At 38.9% G+C, this 20,130-nt stretch overlaps 1 protein-coding gene across 3 annotated transcripts in view; it reads left to right on the top strand.

Moving 5' to 3' along the window:
• Positions 1-20,130, top strand: part of AKAP13 (A-kinase anchoring protein 13) — a 356,454-nt gene that overhangs the window by 167,380 nt on the left and 168,944 nt on the right. For all 3 annotated transcript variants that reach the window (XM_025390973.1, XM_025390974.1, XM_025390972.1), the window contains exon 6: positions 18,190-18,385. In XM_025390973.1, the coding sequence (XP_025246758.1) occupies positions 18,190-18,385 (196 nt within the window). The remainder of the gene's footprint in view (positions 1-18,189; positions 18,386-20,130) is intronic.

Here is a 20,130-nt window from a genome sequence, read left to right as displayed (position 1 = left end):
AAATTATGTAGAGAATGCTTACATAGTACTCCTTATCTTACTAGTATTTCTTGTATTGGTGGTGCTGCCTCACTGATAATGGTGGTAACCCTGTAATCACTTAATCCTTGTTCAGTAGGTATCCATCTCTTTGGCCTTAAAAATGGCAAAGCTGAACTTGGGTGCGTCCCTATTGTTTAACATCTCTATAGGCCTCAGTTTCTTCATCTACAAAATAGGGAAAAATATGTACCTCATAGATCTGTTAGGATTAAAGAACGTGTTTATAATGTTCTTAGGAGTTTAGATATCTCTTTATTTGGAGAGCTAGGAAGGACAATTCATTGTAAATATTTCAGGTTCGTATGAATATGACATCTCTTTTTAACCACCAGTTTCTGACTTACTGTTTTCTAGTCAGCCTCACCCCACAATTGTAACTATCTCTTGACCTAGTGGGGAAACTGAGCGCCATTTTCCTCACAGATTTTTGGAGGATAAATAGTGGTAGGTGATGTAGGGGTAGTTGCCTGACAGTTACCCCACAAGCAAGATTCCCTTACTTTTTTTTTTTTTTTAAAGTCTAATACTTGGAAGTTGCCTTCTTTTTTGGTTCATTAGAATTATACCAGCCCTCTAGTATACCACACAGTCACAATATATCGATCATTTCGGGTGGCCATACAGCTAACACTTTGCATTCATGTTCATTTTATCCTCATGACAAATTTAATATTTTCACTTTACAGATGAGGAAATTGAAGCGCAGAGAAGTTTAAGTATTCCAAGATCACAAAGATGGTAAGGTCAGAGTAAGAAATCAAACCAACTCTGTCTGACTTTCCAGCTTATGCTCTAACCATTACCTTATAAAACTTTTTTTGTTTAAAAGCACAAAATTTAGAACAAAGTATTCATAGACAGTATTTGCTCAAAGGATGTGCCTTCTTTTTCTTTGCACTCTCCTTATGCTAATTATTAAGGCGAGAGTGGCAGTTCTATGTTCCCCGCCCCCCGGCAAAAAAAGGAAGGAAGAGAGGAAAACTAAGTTTCAGTGCTAAAATATCTCGTGGCCCTGGGTATGCATGAATGCATATCTGACTATAACTAGCCTAGCAGTGAGATCCCTTCAGATAACTAAGATATATCATTTTGAGGTGGATTAGCTATCCCTGAACCCCTACCTCTTTCTGGCATTTAGCCTCTCCAGCTCCATTTGAGTAGAGTTGTGGCTGGTTTTGTAGAACTCGTTAAGGTTTGGCACTATTATGGTGATGTGGTTTTGAGAAGATAATGCAATAGCCCTCAAAGAAGGAACTACGTGCTGCAGTTCCTTGTCAGAAGTAAACTTGGAGCGAAACACGCCTTTAGGAGGGGTGACTAGGCTGCTTTCCTCTACTTTTAAAGCTGTAGTATGAAGCCAAAACTAAAAGAGGATGGGCTTGCGATATTCGTGGTGCTTGGGCAGCCAAGTGTGAGTATCAGCTTCCAGATCGATGCTTTGTGAATCTTCATTGTTTATTCTGACATTTTCTCTGGCCTTTTGGTATAACTCAACCTGAAGCATCATTGAACTTCCCTGAAGAACTAGTGTTTTTAGGATCCAAAAGTGTTTTTTTTTTTTTTCCTGCAGTTAAGTTAATTTGACTGGGTTTTTATATGTCTGTTAGCATAAAACCCCAATGTTTTCTTGAGTTGCAGCATGCTAGGCAAGGTAAGAAGGCAGAGGTTGATTGGTTGTCGATAATTGCATGGCAGATAGAATGCTAGAAAATTAGTTGAAACTCATCCTGGGCTTATTGAATTTTGTTGTATAATGTACATAAACAGTGGACACTCGGTTTGAATACTGTAACCTTCTCTCTGAGAAGTGACTTCTAATTTGTGTTACTTTGCAGTTGAAAAACTTGCTATGGATTTTATAAAATTTATAACAAAAACCCTAATATATTTTATTAGCTTCTGATAAATATTACATCAGATACCCAGTTAGTATAATTTGAATGTGGTTTGAAACTTTTTTAGAGGTAAGTTTCTTTGTGGATAGTGGAAGATGGCACATAAGTTTTAGAATTAGGTCTGGGTACAAATTGTGGCCATTTCACTTACAGCTGTGAATGAATTCTTGGGGAAATTATCCATTAAGTCTCAGTTTCCACACATGCAGAATGGAAATACACTGATACCTGCCTCAGAGTTTTTGTGAGGATTAAAAGTAGATAATAAACCAACAACATAATTGTTTTATTATCATTATCAAATATGTACTGTACATAATTTTATGCTCTGTACTCTTATATGACTGGCAGCACACTAGGTTTGCTTTCACCAGTATCACTGCAAATATGTAGTGCATTACAACATTATGACAGCCGTAACATCATTGGGTGATAGGGATTTTCCAGCTCCATTATAATCTTATGGGACCATCGTTCCATGTATAGTCTGTCATAGACCGAAACATGGCTAAGTAGCACATGACTGTAGTAAATATTGTTAGCATCCTTCTTTTGTTTTTTCATTTTTGCCTTCCTCCCTTCAATGTTTTCTCACCCCTCCAAGAATAAAATCCTAGCTCCTACCAGGACTCACAAAGCTCTGTGAAATCTGAACCCGATACAACTCTTGAGACCTCATTTCATAACACTTTCCTCATTCGCATTGCTCTCTCTGCACAGCTACAGTGACTCTAACCTCCCTGGCCAGCTTATTGCCACCTCAGGATCTTTGCACTTGTGGTACACATTGCTTGATGTTCTTGTTCCCTAACTCTGCATGCTGGCTCTTTCATACCATTCAGGCCAGTTATTAGGTCACCTCCTCAGAAAGCTCTTCTGAAGAAGCCACCATTTCCAGTCAAAGACATTTTCTACCATAAGCACCTGTTTTATTTTCCTTAAATGAAGATTTGGATTTGCGGTTTAGACTACATGCAGAGTAAATAAAAATTCTCTACACACTTTTGCTGTAAATGTCTTCTGGGATTTTTGTATATACACTTCCCTTTAGAGAATATGTGCATTTGAAATGGTTTTAAGATATGAGTGTTCAGTAGAATACCTCTTAGTGCCATTTTAAAATGTGATCTAAAGAAATATTTTGCTTTTATCTTTTCTTTCTGCTCACTAATTCACATAAACTACTACACTAAATTGCTTTAGAATGAGTAGATTGCTTGGAATGAATTTTAAAATTTATTTTTTAACCCTCATTTCAGCCCTTAGTTCTGTGAAGCCTTGGTTGACTTGCCTAAACACTATTTATCTGCAGAACCTTGGCCTTGTTACTTGAAGATTAAATATGATATTTATGATGAAAATGCTCTGAAAAACTAAATACAGCTTTACAATCGTATTATATTTGTTATGTACTGTGATTTGTTCCTGATATTTCACATTTGATTCAGGGAAATCGTGTCAACACATTACAGAACCTGTTTTGTTGTTGTTTTTGTTGGGTGTGGGTTTTTGTGTGTTTTTTTTGTTTGTTTGTTTGTTTTGAGATAAGGTCTCATTCTGTTGCCCAGGCTGGAGTGCAGTGGCCCAGTAATGGCTCACTGTATCCTCGACATCCTACCTCAGCTTCCCCAGTAGCTGAGACTACAGGCATGCACCACCATGCCCGGCTAACTTTTGAAAATTTTTTGTAGAGATGAGGTCTTGTACGTTGCCCAGGCTGGTCTAACTCCTGGACTCAAGTGGTTCACCTGCCTCGGCCTCTTAAAATGCTGGATTAGCTGGACTACAGGCGTGAGCCACCATGCCCGGGCGACAGAACCTCTTTGTGTGATTTTTTTTTTTGAGACAGAGAGTCTCACTCTGTCGCCCAGGCTGGAGTGCAGTGGCGCGATCTGGGCTCGCTGCAAGCTCTGCCTCCTGGATTCACGGCATTTTCCTGCCTCAGCCTCCTGAGTAGCTGGGACTACAGGCACTTGCCACCACGCCCGGCTAATTTTTTGTATTTTTAGTAGAGACGGGGTTTCACCATGTTAGCCAGGATGGTCTTGATCTCCTGACCTCGTGATCCGCCCACCTCGGCCTCTCAAATTTGTGGGATTACAGTCGTGAGCCACCGTGTCCGGCCTGACAAACCTCTTTGTAACATGACCATTTCAGCTGATATTTGGATGCTTTTGATTTTAATAGCAATAACAACAATAATAAAGACTGGGTGAGACTGAACTTTTAAAATACTCTTACTATTGTTAAATTGGTTTTCAGCTTTGCTCAGGCCTATATGAAGTTTACCTTTGGGAGAAAATGAAACCTTGTCCAATGGGTCTATAGCTTATACCACATGCCATATTCCTATCTATGCTATGCTTCTCTCTTCAGCTAGTAACTTTTCTCCCTAGAACCTGTGCACATTAAATTTCATTTTTCCAGTAGTTCATTTTTAGAATCTTTGCTTCAGTGATGAATTGGAAAATTTAAAAAAATCTCATTTTTTATAAGTAATTTGAGAAGTTCTCTGACCCACCTTACCTGTTTATTGTGCAGTGCTATTATTAGGGTGAGTAAATCAATGTTACATGTTTCTGCAAAAGCAACAAATTACAGGAGAAACATGAGAAAAGTCACATCTAGTTTGTCCAAAAGACATTATCTTTTTATGAGGACCTATTTTATTAATGTAACTGTTTTTAAGTAGGATAATCAACTTTAATTATAACTTACGAAAAGTGCCCAATCAGGTCAGTGGGCTATATAAAAATACTCAAGGTCATTAGAAGCTTATTGGACTTGTTGAATATGGGTTCTTTTCTTGAATTTTAGTGATGATAACCTCATACATAGTTAAGTGAACTTCATGCCTGAAGATGGGGGTCCTGCCCAGACAAATGAGCAAAAATTTATCTTTTTTTCTGAACCGAAAAAGCTAGTTGACAGAGTGATGACTTCATTGTGATTACAGTTACCAGTTTCTGTAAGTATAGAACACATCGCTTGTCCACTAAGTTGGAAGCTTGTTAATCAGCTGATTTTTAACGTTCACCATTACACTGGAGTTTTGGGTTCATACTTAGTTCTTAATCTTTCTATCATATTTAAGTTTCTCGTGATCTTCAGGAATAAAACTGAAAGAAATGGTTGTGCATTCCTTTCTCTCCTGGTTCTGTTATTTAAAAATTGGTAATCCTACAGGGTTTCTGTTTGATTTTGTTTTGTGTTTTTGCCCCACGAGAAAGCTAAAGAAACTTTTTGACCTTTTAAAGATGAGTGTGTACTCCTCCCTTCCCTTTCCCCTCCCTCCTCCTCCTCCCTCCCTTTGCCATCCCCTCCCCCTCATTTCTTGGAAATTTGACTTTCTTTTCTGTCATCGGTTTGAAATTACTTTATTCAGTTATATCATTCTTTCCAAGTTTCAGCTTATTTTGTAAGCAGTTCTCTTTTTTCCTGTTCTCATTACCACTGTTGTTGATCTTGGTCAACAGGGGTAATGTTCTCACTTTCAAAATAATTCTCAGGGGCCGGTGTTTCTCAGCCTCACTAAGTAGCATGAAGCACTGGTTAAACGGAAGACAGTTAAGTAGCTAGTAAGCCAATAACTGTCATGGAATAGACAAAGACACACAAGTTCTGACATGGAGCAACCTAGTTTGTGTATAAATACAAATTTAAGTAATATTTAAATAGAAATCTCTTTCAGTGGTCCCCAATTATTATTTTTTTTGGCACCAGGGACTGGTTTTGTGGAAGACAATTTTTTTTAATGGACCTGTGGGAGGAGGGGACGTGATGGTTGAGGGGATGATTCAAGCACATTACATTTATAATGCCCTTTATTTCTATGATTACTGCATTGTAATATATAATGGAATAATTATACAACTCACCATAATGTAGAATTAGTGGGAGCCCTGAGCTTGTTTTCCTGCAACTAAACAGTCCCATCAAGGGGTGATGGGAGACAGTGACAGATCATCAGACATTAGATTCACATAAGGAGCGCACAGCCTAGATCCCTCGCATATGCAGTTCTGGATAGGGTTCACGCTCCTGTGAGAATCTAATGCCACTTATAACTTAAAATCACTTAGATACTCTGAGTCATCTGGGGAGTGAGAAGGTTGGAAAAGAGAAAGTACATTACTGAGTGAATAAAGATTATCTGGGATTGTTTCTTAGGTGAGGATCTATTTGATGTTGGTGTTGGTCTAGAGGGAACTAAATATAACTGCATTGGAGCCTAAGCTCAGATGTCTGCCTCATGGTTTATTTCTCCTGTGTTCGTTTCAAGGAGCTCCTGTGATACCTGCTGTCTCCGTCTCAAAACAAAAAACAAAAAACAGTAAAAATAAAATAATCAATTAATTCTCCCTCTTGCTTGCCTGTCACCTAGTCTAGAGTGCTGTGGTGAGACCATAGCTCACTGCAGCCTTGACTATTCACCTCAGCCTCCTAAGTAGCTAGGACTACAGGTGTGCACCACCAGGCCTGGCTAATTTTTTTTTTGGAGAGAGTGAAGGTGGTCTTTCTGTTTTGCCCAGGCTGGTCTCAAACTCTTGGCCTCAAGCAGTCTTCCCACCTCAGCCTCCTAAAGTGCTGGGAACACAGGTGTGAGTCACTGCACCAGCCTATTTATTTATTTTTAATAATTAAGTTGTACATAATAATATTCATGAGGCCACGTAAGAGGCCACCTCCATAAGACAGGTTTATTCATTATCAGATATTACCTCCTACATTATAGAATTTTTAATAACAGTTGCAGCTCATCCTCCGTTTTGTAGTCTGATAATTTCGCTTTGTCATATTTTCTATTTCTATGGTCTTTATAAGTATTCTTGAGGCCCTCTTTTATTATGAGTATTTAAATTATTCAACTAATATTGAATATTAATTTCTGATTTTTAAAAAAATTAAAACTAATGAGTACTGGAGTGAGCCTTATCTTTTACCTACTGATTTTTTGCTGCTGTTAAATTATTTCCTTAGGCTAAATTTCAAGGAATTGTATAATTAGGTCAAAGGAAATGATGTTTGCAACTCCCATATTCATTGCAATGTGGCCAGTATTAGCTCTGCTTTTCTTTTTTAGATAACTACCACCATAGATTGCTTTAATGCAGTGTTTTACAACTTTGGCTGCACATTAAAGTCTCTGCGGGGGCTTTAAAAAACACTCATGCCTGAGGACCACCTCTAGGGATTTTGATTTGATAGATGTGATATGCCATCTGGACATAAGGATTTTTTTTTTTTTTTTAAGACGGAGTTTTCACTCATTGCCCAGGCTGGAATGCAATGGCGTGATCTTGGCTCACTGCAACCTCCGCCTCCTGGGTTCAAGTGATTCTCCTGCCTCAGCCCCCCAAGTAGCTGGGATTACAGGCGCCTACCACCACACCCAGCTAATTTTTGTATTTTTAGTAGAGACAGGGTTTCACCACATTGGCCAGACTGGTCTTGAACTCCTGACCTCAGGTGATCCACCCGCCTTGGCCTGCCAAAGTGCTGAGATTACAGGCGTGAGCCACCATGCCCAGCCTCTGGACATAAGGATTTTTAAAAGCTCCCCAGGTTTTCAAAGTGCAGCTAAGGTTAAAAGGTTACTTTAATGAGATTGAGCTTAACATTGCGTCTGAAAATTGATTCCTTAGAGTTATTCGTTGAATCAGGTTGGTGGCTTAAATCTGATTCAGTAAGAGGAATCAACTAAATACCTTGATCATATCAATAAATATATACATGTCTGTCTAGTAGAAAATTGATTTAACTTTAATTTTTACTAATCTTGTGAATGTTGGTATATTAGATATTGATGCATGTATAACTAATGTAGTGGCAGTATGCTGAAAATCACTTTTTCAAGATCTTGAAAGCAGTACAGTAAGGTAGAACTAAAAAAATACAACTTTGGCTATTGGAGTAATGTAGTATTCCAGAAGTTATGGACTCATTGAGAAAGGGAGTGAAGTAGCCCCTCAGGATAAAAAACAAGAGAAAAATGACCATAGACACCATGGACTACTAGCTGCTGTACCTATATTCATAGTGCACAATGATCTAGAACTTGCATACTAGTCTCTCAAAATGTGTATTTGTAAAATTTATATATATTTTTTGTTTCGTCTGTCTGCATTCTCTGCTACAAAGTAGGCAGCAGAGGTAGGTATGTGTGGTGGTTTAGATTGTTGACCCAAATGCTGGCTGACTCCATTACTTAGTTACTACATTTCTCACAACTTCAGTTTCCTGACCTGCAAATTATGGTAATAATATTCTCCTTCACAGAATGATTACGAGAGTAAATGAGATGATGTGTACCAAATGCACAGTTCAATATCTGATACGTTGTTAAGCAGTTGATAAATATTAACAATAAAAGGAAGTGGTTATGTTGTGGAAATAGAAACCAGTATTTAATGAGTACTTACTAGTAGTATGCATATTAAGAATGTATCTTGGCCAGGCGCGGTGGCTCATGCCTGTAATCCCAGCAGTTTGGGAGGCCGAGGCGGGCGGATCACCCGAGGTCAGGAGTTTGAGACTAGTCTGGCCAACATGGCGAAACCCCGTCTCTACTAAAAATACAAAAATTAGTCGGGGGTGGTGGCAGGCACCTGCAATCCCAGCTACTTGGGAGGCTGAGGCAGGAGAATCGCTTGTACCTGGAAGGTGGTGGTTGCAATGAGCCAAGATTGTGCCACTGCACTCCATCTTGGGTGACAGAGACTCCGCCTCAAAAAATAAAAAAAAAGAATATATATCTCTGTCCTTATATCTTAATATCTTACTCCTTGAGCCTCTGTAAGAAAACTGCTGTTATTCCCACTTTCCTTTTCTTTTCTTGTTTTTTTTTTTTTTGAGACTGAGTTTTGCTCTTGTTGCCCAGGCCGGAGTACAGTGGCGTGATCTCGGCTCACTGCAACCTCTGCCTCCTGGGTTCAAGCGATTCTCCTGCCTCAGCCTCCTGAGCAGCTGGGGTTACAGGCGTGCGCCACCACGCCCAACAGGTTTTTGTGTGTGTGTGTGTTTTTTGTATTTTTAGTAGAGACAGGTGTTCACCATATTGGCCGGGCTGGTCTCGAACTCCTGATCTCAGGTGATCCACCTGCTTTGGCCTCCCAAAGTGGTGGGATTACAGGTGTGAGCCACTGCACCTGGCCCCCACTTTTCTTTGAACAGATGAAAAAACTCTGGCTAATAGAAGCGAAATAATTTGTCTTAGATCAGACTGTGGTATAAATGGGATTCTACTCAGACTTCAGCACCCGTACTTTTCCCATACCACACTGTGATTTAGCCTCTAGGGAAGTCTCAGTTGAACATAATTAGATAAATTTGTACTGAATTGGTATTTTTTTCCTCGTAGGAAAAGGTAGGTTGGTGTCAATTTTGTGAACAAGATGGTGAGCAATGTGGGCATGCCATTTTCCAGCCTGTCAGAATCAATATTTGTCCTTCATTTGAGTAGAATGTGCCTTTTTTTTTTTTTTTTTTAAACACAGAGAATGAGAATTTGGTCTAGGCAGTTTGTCCAACATTTTGTCAGTCTCTTCAACGCACACGCCATTCTGTTGATCAATGTAGCAGATGGTGGACTTTGGAACTTTTTATCAGAGAATGTGTATTGAAAAATGTTCTACTTGGAGAGAATGTTCCTTTGACTCATAAAAAAAAATTTCTCTTAAAGGCCTCTTTGCTCCTTGTTGCCTTCAGATTACAGTGAATACTTCCTGCTGTGGGTACCACATGAAGAGTTCCTATAAAGACCAGCCCTTTCCTCTTACAGCAGTGCAGCATTATACAAGGGGGAGAGCACAGGCTTTGGGAGCAGCCCAACCTGGATTCAAATCCATTACTTGTTAACAATGTGCTGAGTAAGAGGGTGCTAATATTTATTGACTGCCTACTGTGTGCCAGGCATTGTTAAATAATTTATGTAGTCCTCATTAATTTCCACAACAACTTTCTTTGCTTTTTCACAGCAACCTTTTAAAAGGACTGTTACAGTTTTTATAGGTCAAGATGCATGCTCAAAAGGGTTAAATATCTAGCTCAAGTTTTCACTTCTTGTAAGTGGTAAAGTTTGATTTTGAAGTGAGGTTTATCAAATTGCTAATGTATGTAGTATACCTTGAACAAGTATGTTAATATTTCTGGTCCCAGTTTCCTCATCTCTGAAACCGGAATACTACTACTTTGAAGGACTGGTAAGAGGATTAAATTAGTGTACTTAAAATTTTCTGTCAGTATCTGTTTAAGTAGATACTCAGATAATATTAGTTTCTTCCCTATCTTAATAAATAATAATCACAGAAGAGTGAAGGAATTGTCACCTCTGCCTTTATTAAAATAATGTTTTACATTTAACTTTGTATTTTGGAAAATTTTGAACTCAGAAAAGATACAAGAAAAATGCAATGAACTCCTATATACCCTTCATCCAAATTCTCCAATTTTTAACATTTGGTTACATTTGCTTTATCTATGTGTGTGTATATATACATATATAGAATTTTACTGAAGTCTTTGAGAGTAAATTGCAGAATTGTGACCTTCTGTTCCTAAATATTTCAGAATGTATTTCCTAAGAACAAGGACAGTCACTAAATACAGTAACAGTGCGTTTATCAAAATTAGTAATTTATCATTAATACAAGAATCTAATATATAGTAGTTTATATTCTACTTTTCACCATCTGCTTAATAGTATTCTTTTAAGTATTTTTCCTCCTGATCTGGATCACACACTGGATTTAGTTGTTACGCTTTAGTCTCCTTTGCCACCTGTGCCTTTTGGGCCATTACTGCCACTAACATTGGGTTGTACTAGAATTAGTTCCTTAGATTATCTGTCTCTTCAGAGAGTGATGATCTCAAACCATCTTAAACATTGTGAGTAAAACAGAAGAATATTTGTACTCTTCCGCCCTGGAGTGAAATCCCAACAAATACTTGAGTACCTACGTATGTCAAGAGATTGTGCTGAGTAGTGGAGATCAGCGGGTCGGGAGATACATGGTCCTGGTTCTCAGTGGGACTTACAGATGAGTAAGATTGTTATGGTGCAGTTCAGCAAGTCTTGCTGAGCTCACAAGATAGAGACTGCTCCGGGAAGCGTGCTGGAAACTAGATAAAATTCAGGGCTCCTAAGGATGTTTAAAAACAATATTAATTACCTCATGACAAGAAGATCGAAAATTTCAAGGTAATCATATTGTCAGCCTTTCATATCTTAAAGTCTGTTTTGAAATCTGGTTGAATGTGAAGATCTAAGAGACTTTAACACTATCTGATGTGTAGTGGTAATGAAACAATGTCTGTACTGCATAATTGCCACAGTTGGTGGTAAAGTACCTTCTTTTCTTCAGGGTGATAGTTTCCTTATTGGAATTAAAAAATAAAGCAGAAGGCAGTAGAAAGCTCTGTAGACCTTCCTGCAGTATTTACATTCCTTCGTCTACAGATCTTTCTTTCACTTGTTTTTTGTCTTTGTTTTTTAAAGTGTCAGCTGAGGCTATGGTGCCTCTTAATTCACCAACTGAAACAACCAGAATTTCTGGTACATTTGTGGTTATCCTTTCCTGTCCTGCAAGACCTGATGTGGTTACAATATAATCTTTGTTCACATTTTTCAAGGTAAATTTTAGATACCCAGCCATAATCCTCTTTATGGCAGAAACACAAGGCTGACGGACAACTTAATTACCAACTGTAGTCGTAGGAAGGGCTTCCACTTAAGAGAATGTTGAGTAGTTATTTTACAAGTCTAAAGGAGACTGAATGCGGAAGATGGATTTAAAATGGAAATGTGGTAGTTGTACATAAAGAAAATCTGTGCTAGAATTATAGAGCATTCAGATACGCCTAGGGTTCTAGGTATTGACCTCACAGTTCACCTAAGAAGGAGGGTGGACAGAGAGAGAGCAGGGCTTTGCCTTGCCTTCCCTCTACTGGCCCTGTCACACATAGCCACTCTATTTCTGCATATGATTTTATCTGAAAACATGCAGCTACTTAAAAGTTTGAAAACTAGTGTCTTAGTTGTATTTATGAAATTGTACCAAGCCATGGTCTCCTGAGGTTCCTTGCAGCTCTGTATAAAACCTGTGAGCTCCTTTCTTCACAGGTGTTTGCTGTCCATTGGTTGCATGCTTTGGGAACATAGGTTCCTGGTTTCATTGGTGCATGGTAACATTGAGTTAAACAGAGCATACTGTGAAGCAGATGATGCTGGAACTAATGGTTCCTGTGAACTGTTTGTACTATCACTACCAGTGCTTCAGAGAGACAATTCACTTTATTTATACTCTGTTACAGTGTCTTCAAATGTGCATCTTTCCAATTGTGAAATCAGGTACATTTTGATCAATGCTGTTATACCATTTTATCATAATTTAATTTGCAACGGTTTTTTGCTTTAGTAGTACATAAGATGATGATGGCTTTACAAGTAATAGCATCTTAATTTTGATGAAATATGCTATATTTAGTGCATAAATATAGTGCCACACATATAAGGGTAAAACTCCTAATACATTCTTTCCTGCTTTTTTGCATCTGTGAGGGTAGCAATAACTTCAGGGGGCCAAACTGTGGCTAACAGTAATTAATGTTGAGACATTAATGTTGAGGCAGATGTCATATATCTTTGTAGCTCTAACCTCTAACATAGTGCCTACCGCTTAATAGGTGTTCAGTAAACATTTCATTGAATGGTCTTTTAATATTAGTTTATGAGGCTAGACCATTAAAACAAAGTTTTAGTTGGGAGTAATTAGAAAAAAGAAAATGACTTACTTTTTTTTTTTTTGTTTGAGGCGGAGTCTCACTCTGTCACCCAGGCTGGAGTGCAGTGGCATAATCTCAACTCACTGCAACCTCCGCCTCCGGGGTTCAAGTGATTCTTCTGCCTCAGCCTCCCGAGTAACTGGGATTACAGGTGCGTGCCACCACACCCGGCTAATTTTTTATATTTTTTTGGTAGAGATGGGGTTTCACAGTGTTAGCCAGGGTGGTCTCAATCTCCTGACCAGCCAGGATGGTCTCAATCTCCTGACCTCAGGTGATCCGCCTGCCTTGGCCTTCCAAAGTGCTGGGATTACAACTGTGAGCCACCACACCCAGCCAGATCAGCATTTTTAAATTCTGCAAAACTCAGGGTTGACAGGGATAAAGAAAGGCCACTGGATTTTGAGATTTACTTATCACCCGAAACCTGTGACAAAGCTTTGGTAGCGTTCAGCATAAGTAGGAGGCCGGGTGTGGTGGCTGATGCCTGTAATTCCAGAACTTTAGGAGGTAGAGGAGGATGGATCACCTGAGGTCAGGAGTTCAAGACCAGCCTGGCCAACATGGAGAAACCCCGTCTCTACTAAAAATACAAACATTAGCCAAGTGTGGTGGTGCATGCCCTGTAATCCCAGCTACTTGGGAGGCTGAGGCAGGAGAATCTCTTGAACCCGGGAGACAGAGGTTGTGGTGAGCCAGGATCACACCATTACACTTCAGCCTGGATGACAGAATGAGACTCCATCTCAAAAAACAAAAACCAAAATGAGTAGGAACCAGATCACAAAGCCTTAAAATGTTGAAATGACTGGAAAGGAGGTCTACCTCCTTTGAAGGAAAGAGGAAGAGGAAGACAGAACATGGTTCATTGGGTTCAGCAGGGTTCATCGACTCCAGCACTACTGAGTTTGGACCTGATAATTCTTTGTTGTAGGGAGCAGTCCTGTGCATTGTAGGACCCCCTCCTACTACTGAGTTGTGACAACCAAAGATGTCTCCAGATATTGTCAAATGTTCCCTGGGGGCCATATTCCTTGGGTGAGAACTGATGGACAGGGTTGAATAAGCATTGCTGCTGCTGGAGTTGGGAAGGAACTAGTCCAGAAGTGGGTGGAAAACCGTAGGCAGCCAGGGGATGATTTACTGAAGCAGGGACCCAAGGAGGGCAGGAGGAAACAGAGCAAAACTTTTGTCTGGAAGGGGTATCCTGAAGTTGGAGAGGATGGGGAAATGCATTGTGTGTGTGGTGTTTTTTTTTTTTTTTTTGTAATGATGGTTGTTTTGGCTTACATTAGATGGTCTCAGGCTTATCACTAAGAAAGGAGAAAAGGTCTTTTGAGAATGAAGTAGGCAAAGTTAATGTTTGGCATTAGAGGAAATTATATAAACTTTAAATAATCCCAGCGGGGGAAGATTAGTATACAGGTGACTAAAAGGATTACTGAGCAGCAATGAGGCCTGGCTGAATGGGACTTTTGAAGCAATTATTAAAAACATTAGTAAAATGTATATCTCAACCACCCTGATACTTTTTCTATTTGTGCATTTTATGGCCTAGACTTATGTACATTTTTTTTACTTTTTATTTTGCTTATTTCACAGAACTTTGTAGATTTCAATGTTATTGAACTTTTATTTCAGTTATTTTTAATGGCTACGTAATAGCCTATAGATCTGTTCTTTAATTTACCATTAGCGCTGCAGTAACTGACTGGTTATTTCAGTTATTTTTAATGGCTACATAATAGTCTATAGATCTCTTCTTCAATTTACCAATTAGTGCTCCAGTAACTGACTGGTTAGGTTGCTTCCAGTTTTTAATGAAGTTATGCCAAAAGTTGCAGTAAACATTCTTATGCATAGAGTTTTGCCAGATTTTACTGGTGGACCCAGTAAAGGTTTTATACAGTGGTAACACAGAGCAGGAAATGTATTTTCTGAAATGTCACATTAATGAGGCCTCCTTTGATTCACCACATTTAAAATCTCAACCTTCAATGCTGCTTTAATCTCCATAGCATTTGCTATCTTCTGGGTGTTTTACTTATTCATCTTGATTGCTGTTGTCCCCCTTGTTCAACAGAACAAGGATTTTGGTTTGCATCACCAGCACCTTAAATAGTGCCTGGCACATACATACTTGCTAAATGAATGGATGATGGGACTTAGCCAGACCTGGAGGTGAAATGAGTTTGGAAGAATGTCAGTAGCAACAGATATTCATGGAAGTCAGTGGAAAAATAATTGCAATGACTGATCTTTAGCATCTAGAGGGATGAGGAAGCAACAGAAGTCCCCAGGGGCGTGAATTGGGAGATTGAAAGGTTAGTACCCGGAGGCAGTTGTGACAACAAAAGTGCATTCCTGTGGAAGGTGAGAGTGGGAGAGGTAGAAGGTAAGTAGGCTGTAGTTAGAGAAAGGGATTTTCTAAGGTTTAGATATTATAAATGGAACAATTTGAGAATTAGTAGTAGTAAGGTTGGTAGAATACTCAATTTCGCAGAGAATGGACTGTGTCACTTTTTAATTGCCCCTGCCTTGGCAAACAGTGCCCTCTAATCTTGTTATATTTGGGTCATGCTCAGTGGTGGTATATAAAGCTGTTTTTGTTTTTAGAGATCTTTTTTGTTGGAATATGGCTGTATGTGATAATCTGATTAAGCAGATATGCCACTAATGTCTGCCACACAGTAAGGCATGTTAGTGACTATGTCAGTGTAGGCTTGAAAGGTGACTTGATATAGAAGTTTTCTCCCCGCTGTTTGACTTCGTGAGTCATTTATTTGACCCGTCAAGAGTATTTTACAAGTGCTTTTCTGTTTGAGGTCATTTTACTCAGAGTATAGCAGCTTAGTAAAATATGTAAAACATCTAGTATAGCATATGCCATTCTTATTTTAAGCTGCTTTTGGGGAGCTCTTGGGCATGGAAATTGTAATAGTAGTTTTTTGGAGTACACTTAATTGTCATTACCCTCAGCCAGTACATGATTTTCCATTGCTTTATAGATTTTCCACTGTAGCATATTTTTTTTTTAAGTTTTTTTTTTATATTATTATTATGCTTTAAGTTCTGGGATACGTGGGCAGAACGTGCAGGTTTGTTATATAGGTATACACGTGCCATGGTGGTTTGCTGAACCCATCAACCTGTGATCTATGTTAGGTGTTTCTCCTAATGTTCTCCCTTCCCTAGCCCCTGACCCTCTGACAGGCCCGGGTGTGTGATGTTCCCCTCCCTGTGTCCACGTGTTCTCATTGGTCAACTCCCACTTACGAGTGAGAACATGTGGTGTTTGGTTTTCTGTTCCTGTGTTAGTTTGCTGAGAGTGATGGTTTCCAGCTTCATCCATTTCTCTGCAAAGGACATGAACTCATCCTTTTTTATGGCTACCACTGTAGCATATTTTTAGCTTTAAAATTCCAATTAGTCTCAGGTGAACTGTTAATGACAGACAGGTGTGACTTAGTAGAAAAAACTCTGGAGAGACAGTTGAAGTAATCTTTCTCATGTTTTTCAGTGGCTAGATAGCATGTCTGTAATTTCTTACATCTTTAGTTTCTTCCATTTCAAAACATGGTAATGATCTCAAATATAACCTTCCTCCCAGAATCTCAGGGATACTTTACCAATCTATTGTTTGCTTCGGTGAGATTATAATAACTGTGATATAGGTTGGGAGGCCAAGGTGGGTGGATAACCTGAGGTCAGCACTTCAAGACCAGCCTGGCCAATGTGACAAAACCCCTCTACTAAAAATACAAAAAAATTTGCTGGGCATGGTGGGACGTGCCTGTAATCCCATCTTCTCAGGAGGCTGAGGCAGGAGAATTGCATGAACCCGGGAGTTAGAGGTTGCAGTGAGCCAAGATTGCATCACAGAGCTCCAACCTGGTCGACAGAGCAGGACTCTGTCTTAAAAATAAATAAAATAAAATATGATGTGATATGGGATGTTCAAGGTGTTAATGTTGTAAGGAAAGGAAAAATAACATTTCAGATAAGGAGGAAAGGGTTGATGGAAAGCATAATCTATTGTAGTGCCTGATCTCTGAGCTGCTAGGAACCTCATCAGAATGCTGTTTGAGGAGTGTTTTCATTATGTTTAAAGCTTTCAGAGAAAACAGGATTTTCTGATAAAAGTAGAAAAATAGAAAAAAGTAGAAATGTTTTTCTACTTTTAAGAAGGGAAGGCTTACTAGGAATTTTTTTTAAATGAATGAAAGAGGAGAAGGAGGAAGAATAGGCAGTATCCGTGTGTGACTGCTCTGTGCCAAACACCATAGATGTAGTTTTTAATGCACATTTTCTCTAATTCTCAAAACAATGCTTAGATTATAATATCTGTGTTTGCATATTATGAAATTAAGGCTCAGAAAAGTTAAGAAATTTGTCTAGCAGCATATAGCTGGGAAATAAAATTTTGTCCCCAGAAATCTCTAACTCTGTATAGCATACTGTGTATCAAGCTAATGAGAAAGAATAGTGACACCCACAGTTAGGGCTTCAGACATTTACATTTGTGCTGAATGTAGAAGAGGGTGCTTAACACTTGAAACGCATGCTCAGGTACAGTAGTTAAGTAATATGAGATTGTGTGGGGTATCATTGTGTGCCTCATCCCTGTTGATTGTATGCCCCAAGATTCTTTCATCTGCTGTAAAAGCATAGCACAGATTATGTATTGTGTCACAGCAGGCATTACGGGCATGGGTATGCCTTCTGGAAGCAAGAGTGGAATCGGAGGTGCTGTAGCCTTTAGAGGAGAAACCCACTTGCCTCGTTCAAATCAGTTGGCATATAATGGTGGAAAGTTGTTATATATGTTTATAATGATATGAGTTGAGCAAACTTGCTACGAAGTTTAAGTTCTTGGAACCAAGTGCTTTATTCCAAATAAGATGATAATTATATTGACAAGTGTTGAACAATATGTCATCGTAACAGTTTTTCTTTGTGTAATTGACTTCAATAATCTTGAGGGTGTTTTCTGCACCTGTTGTTAGAAAAGTTGGAGTGCCCTTATAAGGGTTGATGTGAGTGGTTCTTCTCTTCCCATTATCATCAACTGTAGTTAGCATATGGTCTAATTTATTTTAAGAACACCTCTTAATAAGCCTTGATTTTGTTGAAAATCAGGCTAAAACCATCTTCCTTGCACTTCCTCATTACTTGGTTGTTAGCATAATATTAACTATTATTAGATCTCAGACATCTCTTTATCTTGATCTAAAGAACATTGTTAGGGCTAGGAGTCCTGCAGTTTTCATTTAACCCATTTGTGATCTCTTGTGAGGAGGATGGAGCTATTAGTTATATGCCTGAATCATTTGGGAGGTATATATACTAATTTTTGCTGCTGAACCTCAAAGAACAATCAGGTTGGAAATATGAAGTAAGACCTAGAAGGTTAAGCCTATGTCTGGGAGGCAGAATATATATGCATTAACCAGAGATTGCTTGCGTGTAGGGAGAATGCTGGAGAACCAGACTCCTGGAGCAGTTTATCCTATGAAATACCGTATGGAGACTGTTCTGTGAGGCATCATCGAGAGTTGGACATCTATACATTAACCTCTGAGTCTGAATCACATGAACACCCATTTCCTGGAGACAGTTGCACTGGACACATTTTTAGACTTATGAACATCCAACAGCAACTAATGGTAAGTCAGAAAGCTTTTATTTTTAAGTGTGTGCATGTGCATGTGTATGTTTTGTATGTGTGTCCCCGCCCTCCTCCAATGAACCTTGATATAATTAGAACATAAAAATACTTTCCTGGCCGGGCACAGTGGCGCATGTCTGTAATCCCAGCACTTTGGAAGGCCGACACAGGTGGATCACTTGAGCTCAGAAGTTTGAGACTAGCCTGGGCAACATGGAGAAACTCTGGCTCTACAGAAATTAGCTGGGCATGGTAGTGTATGCCTATAGTCCCAGCTACTCGGGGGTCTGAGGCAGGCAGATCGAGTGAGCCTAGGAGGCAGAGGTTGCAGTGAGATGAGATGACACCACTGCACTCCTGCCTGGGTGACAGAGCAAGACCTTGTCTCAAAAACAGAAAAAGAAAGACTTTCCCCAAAGATTGTGAGAGCTGTAAAGCAGTGTTAGCAGTATTAAATGTTACCACTTACAGATCAGAGCTAGCATTAAGGTTGTAGCAGTAAGGGGACTGAGGTTTTTTTCATTGGTTTTGGGAATAATGAAAGACACATATTTCAGGTACAGAAATATGCAACAACTAGAATTAAATTATCCCAGCATGAAAGGATATTTGTCTGTGTTTGGCTTAACTTTACAAAATGAAAGAAGCAAAACAGTTTCTGAGATTGTTGCCAAAGAACAAGAACCAAATTTAATCAGGAGTATTTTTATAACTATTTTAGTGAGTGATGATATGTACCATTTGAATATAGTATTACTATATTTAAATCAATAGTTGCATGATACAAAGATCACTAAAAAAAAGAAAAGATTTTATAATCCACTCAAGTCTTCAAGATAAAGTTGTTGCCAGACATAAAACCATTACAGACTACCTGTTAGCATTTATTACGAATAATATAAACGTCATACGTGTACATCTCTCTTGGCCATAACATCTGAAAGGCTATGTTTAGGTAATTTTTCCACCCAGTTTATTTCAGAGCTGATTTGATTTGGAAACCACTTGACAATAATTTCATTTAAGGTCAGCTCAATGCCAGAGGCTTCTTTGGGAGCATGCAGTATTTGAGACCAGCAAGCCAAGAAATTCCATAAGGTTATGTGATGCTCCCACTTTTGTGTTTTAGAATTGTGTTTGTTCCAGAGCCGGTGACATTTCATTTTCCTCTGAGTGGACTTCTAGGCAATCAGATTTTTCCTTAGAGCTCTTTTTACTAGGTGAATGGTAGTCCACTTGAAAATACACTTTTGCAGGTACCAAAGCTACCTGCCAAGATATGGGAATAACTGGCAGGCAAATACGAGAAATTAAAACTGTGGGAACATACATGTGTTACTTTCTTCAGGCAACACTACTGTTTCTCCAGATTTCTGTTTTATAATGTTTACTGTTTATTAAATTTAATGACTTCATTTCCTGATTTTTAGGAAACTGTCGTACTCTCACCAGGATTGGAAATAAGCCAATTTTGAATACTCTTAAGGAACCTAACACAGAAGCTTTTAGTGAAAGTCCATTTTGCTTGTACACTCTAATAGAAAGACTTTAACAAGCATGACACATTTTATACTTGTATGTATAAACTTTTACAATAGGCTCAGTAAGATAGGAATGGTCTGATGATGGAATCCTGTAAGTGCCCAATATATTCACTGAATGAGTAAATGAATGAGAGGATGGATGGCAGTAGATATGCATATTATTGCAGTAGATCAAGTAATGAGTGGCAAGCAAACCAGA

Source organism: Theropithecus gelada, chromosome 7b (genome assembly GCF_003255815.1).
Source record: "Theropithecus gelada isolate Dixy chromosome 7b, Tgel_1.0, whole genome shotgun sequence".
Classification (NCBI taxonomy): Eukaryota; Metazoa; Chordata; class Mammalia; order Primates; family Cercopithecidae; genus Theropithecus; species Theropithecus gelada.
Note: the sequence above shows the minus strand (reverse complement) of the source record. Positions and strands in the feature narration are given on the sequence as shown.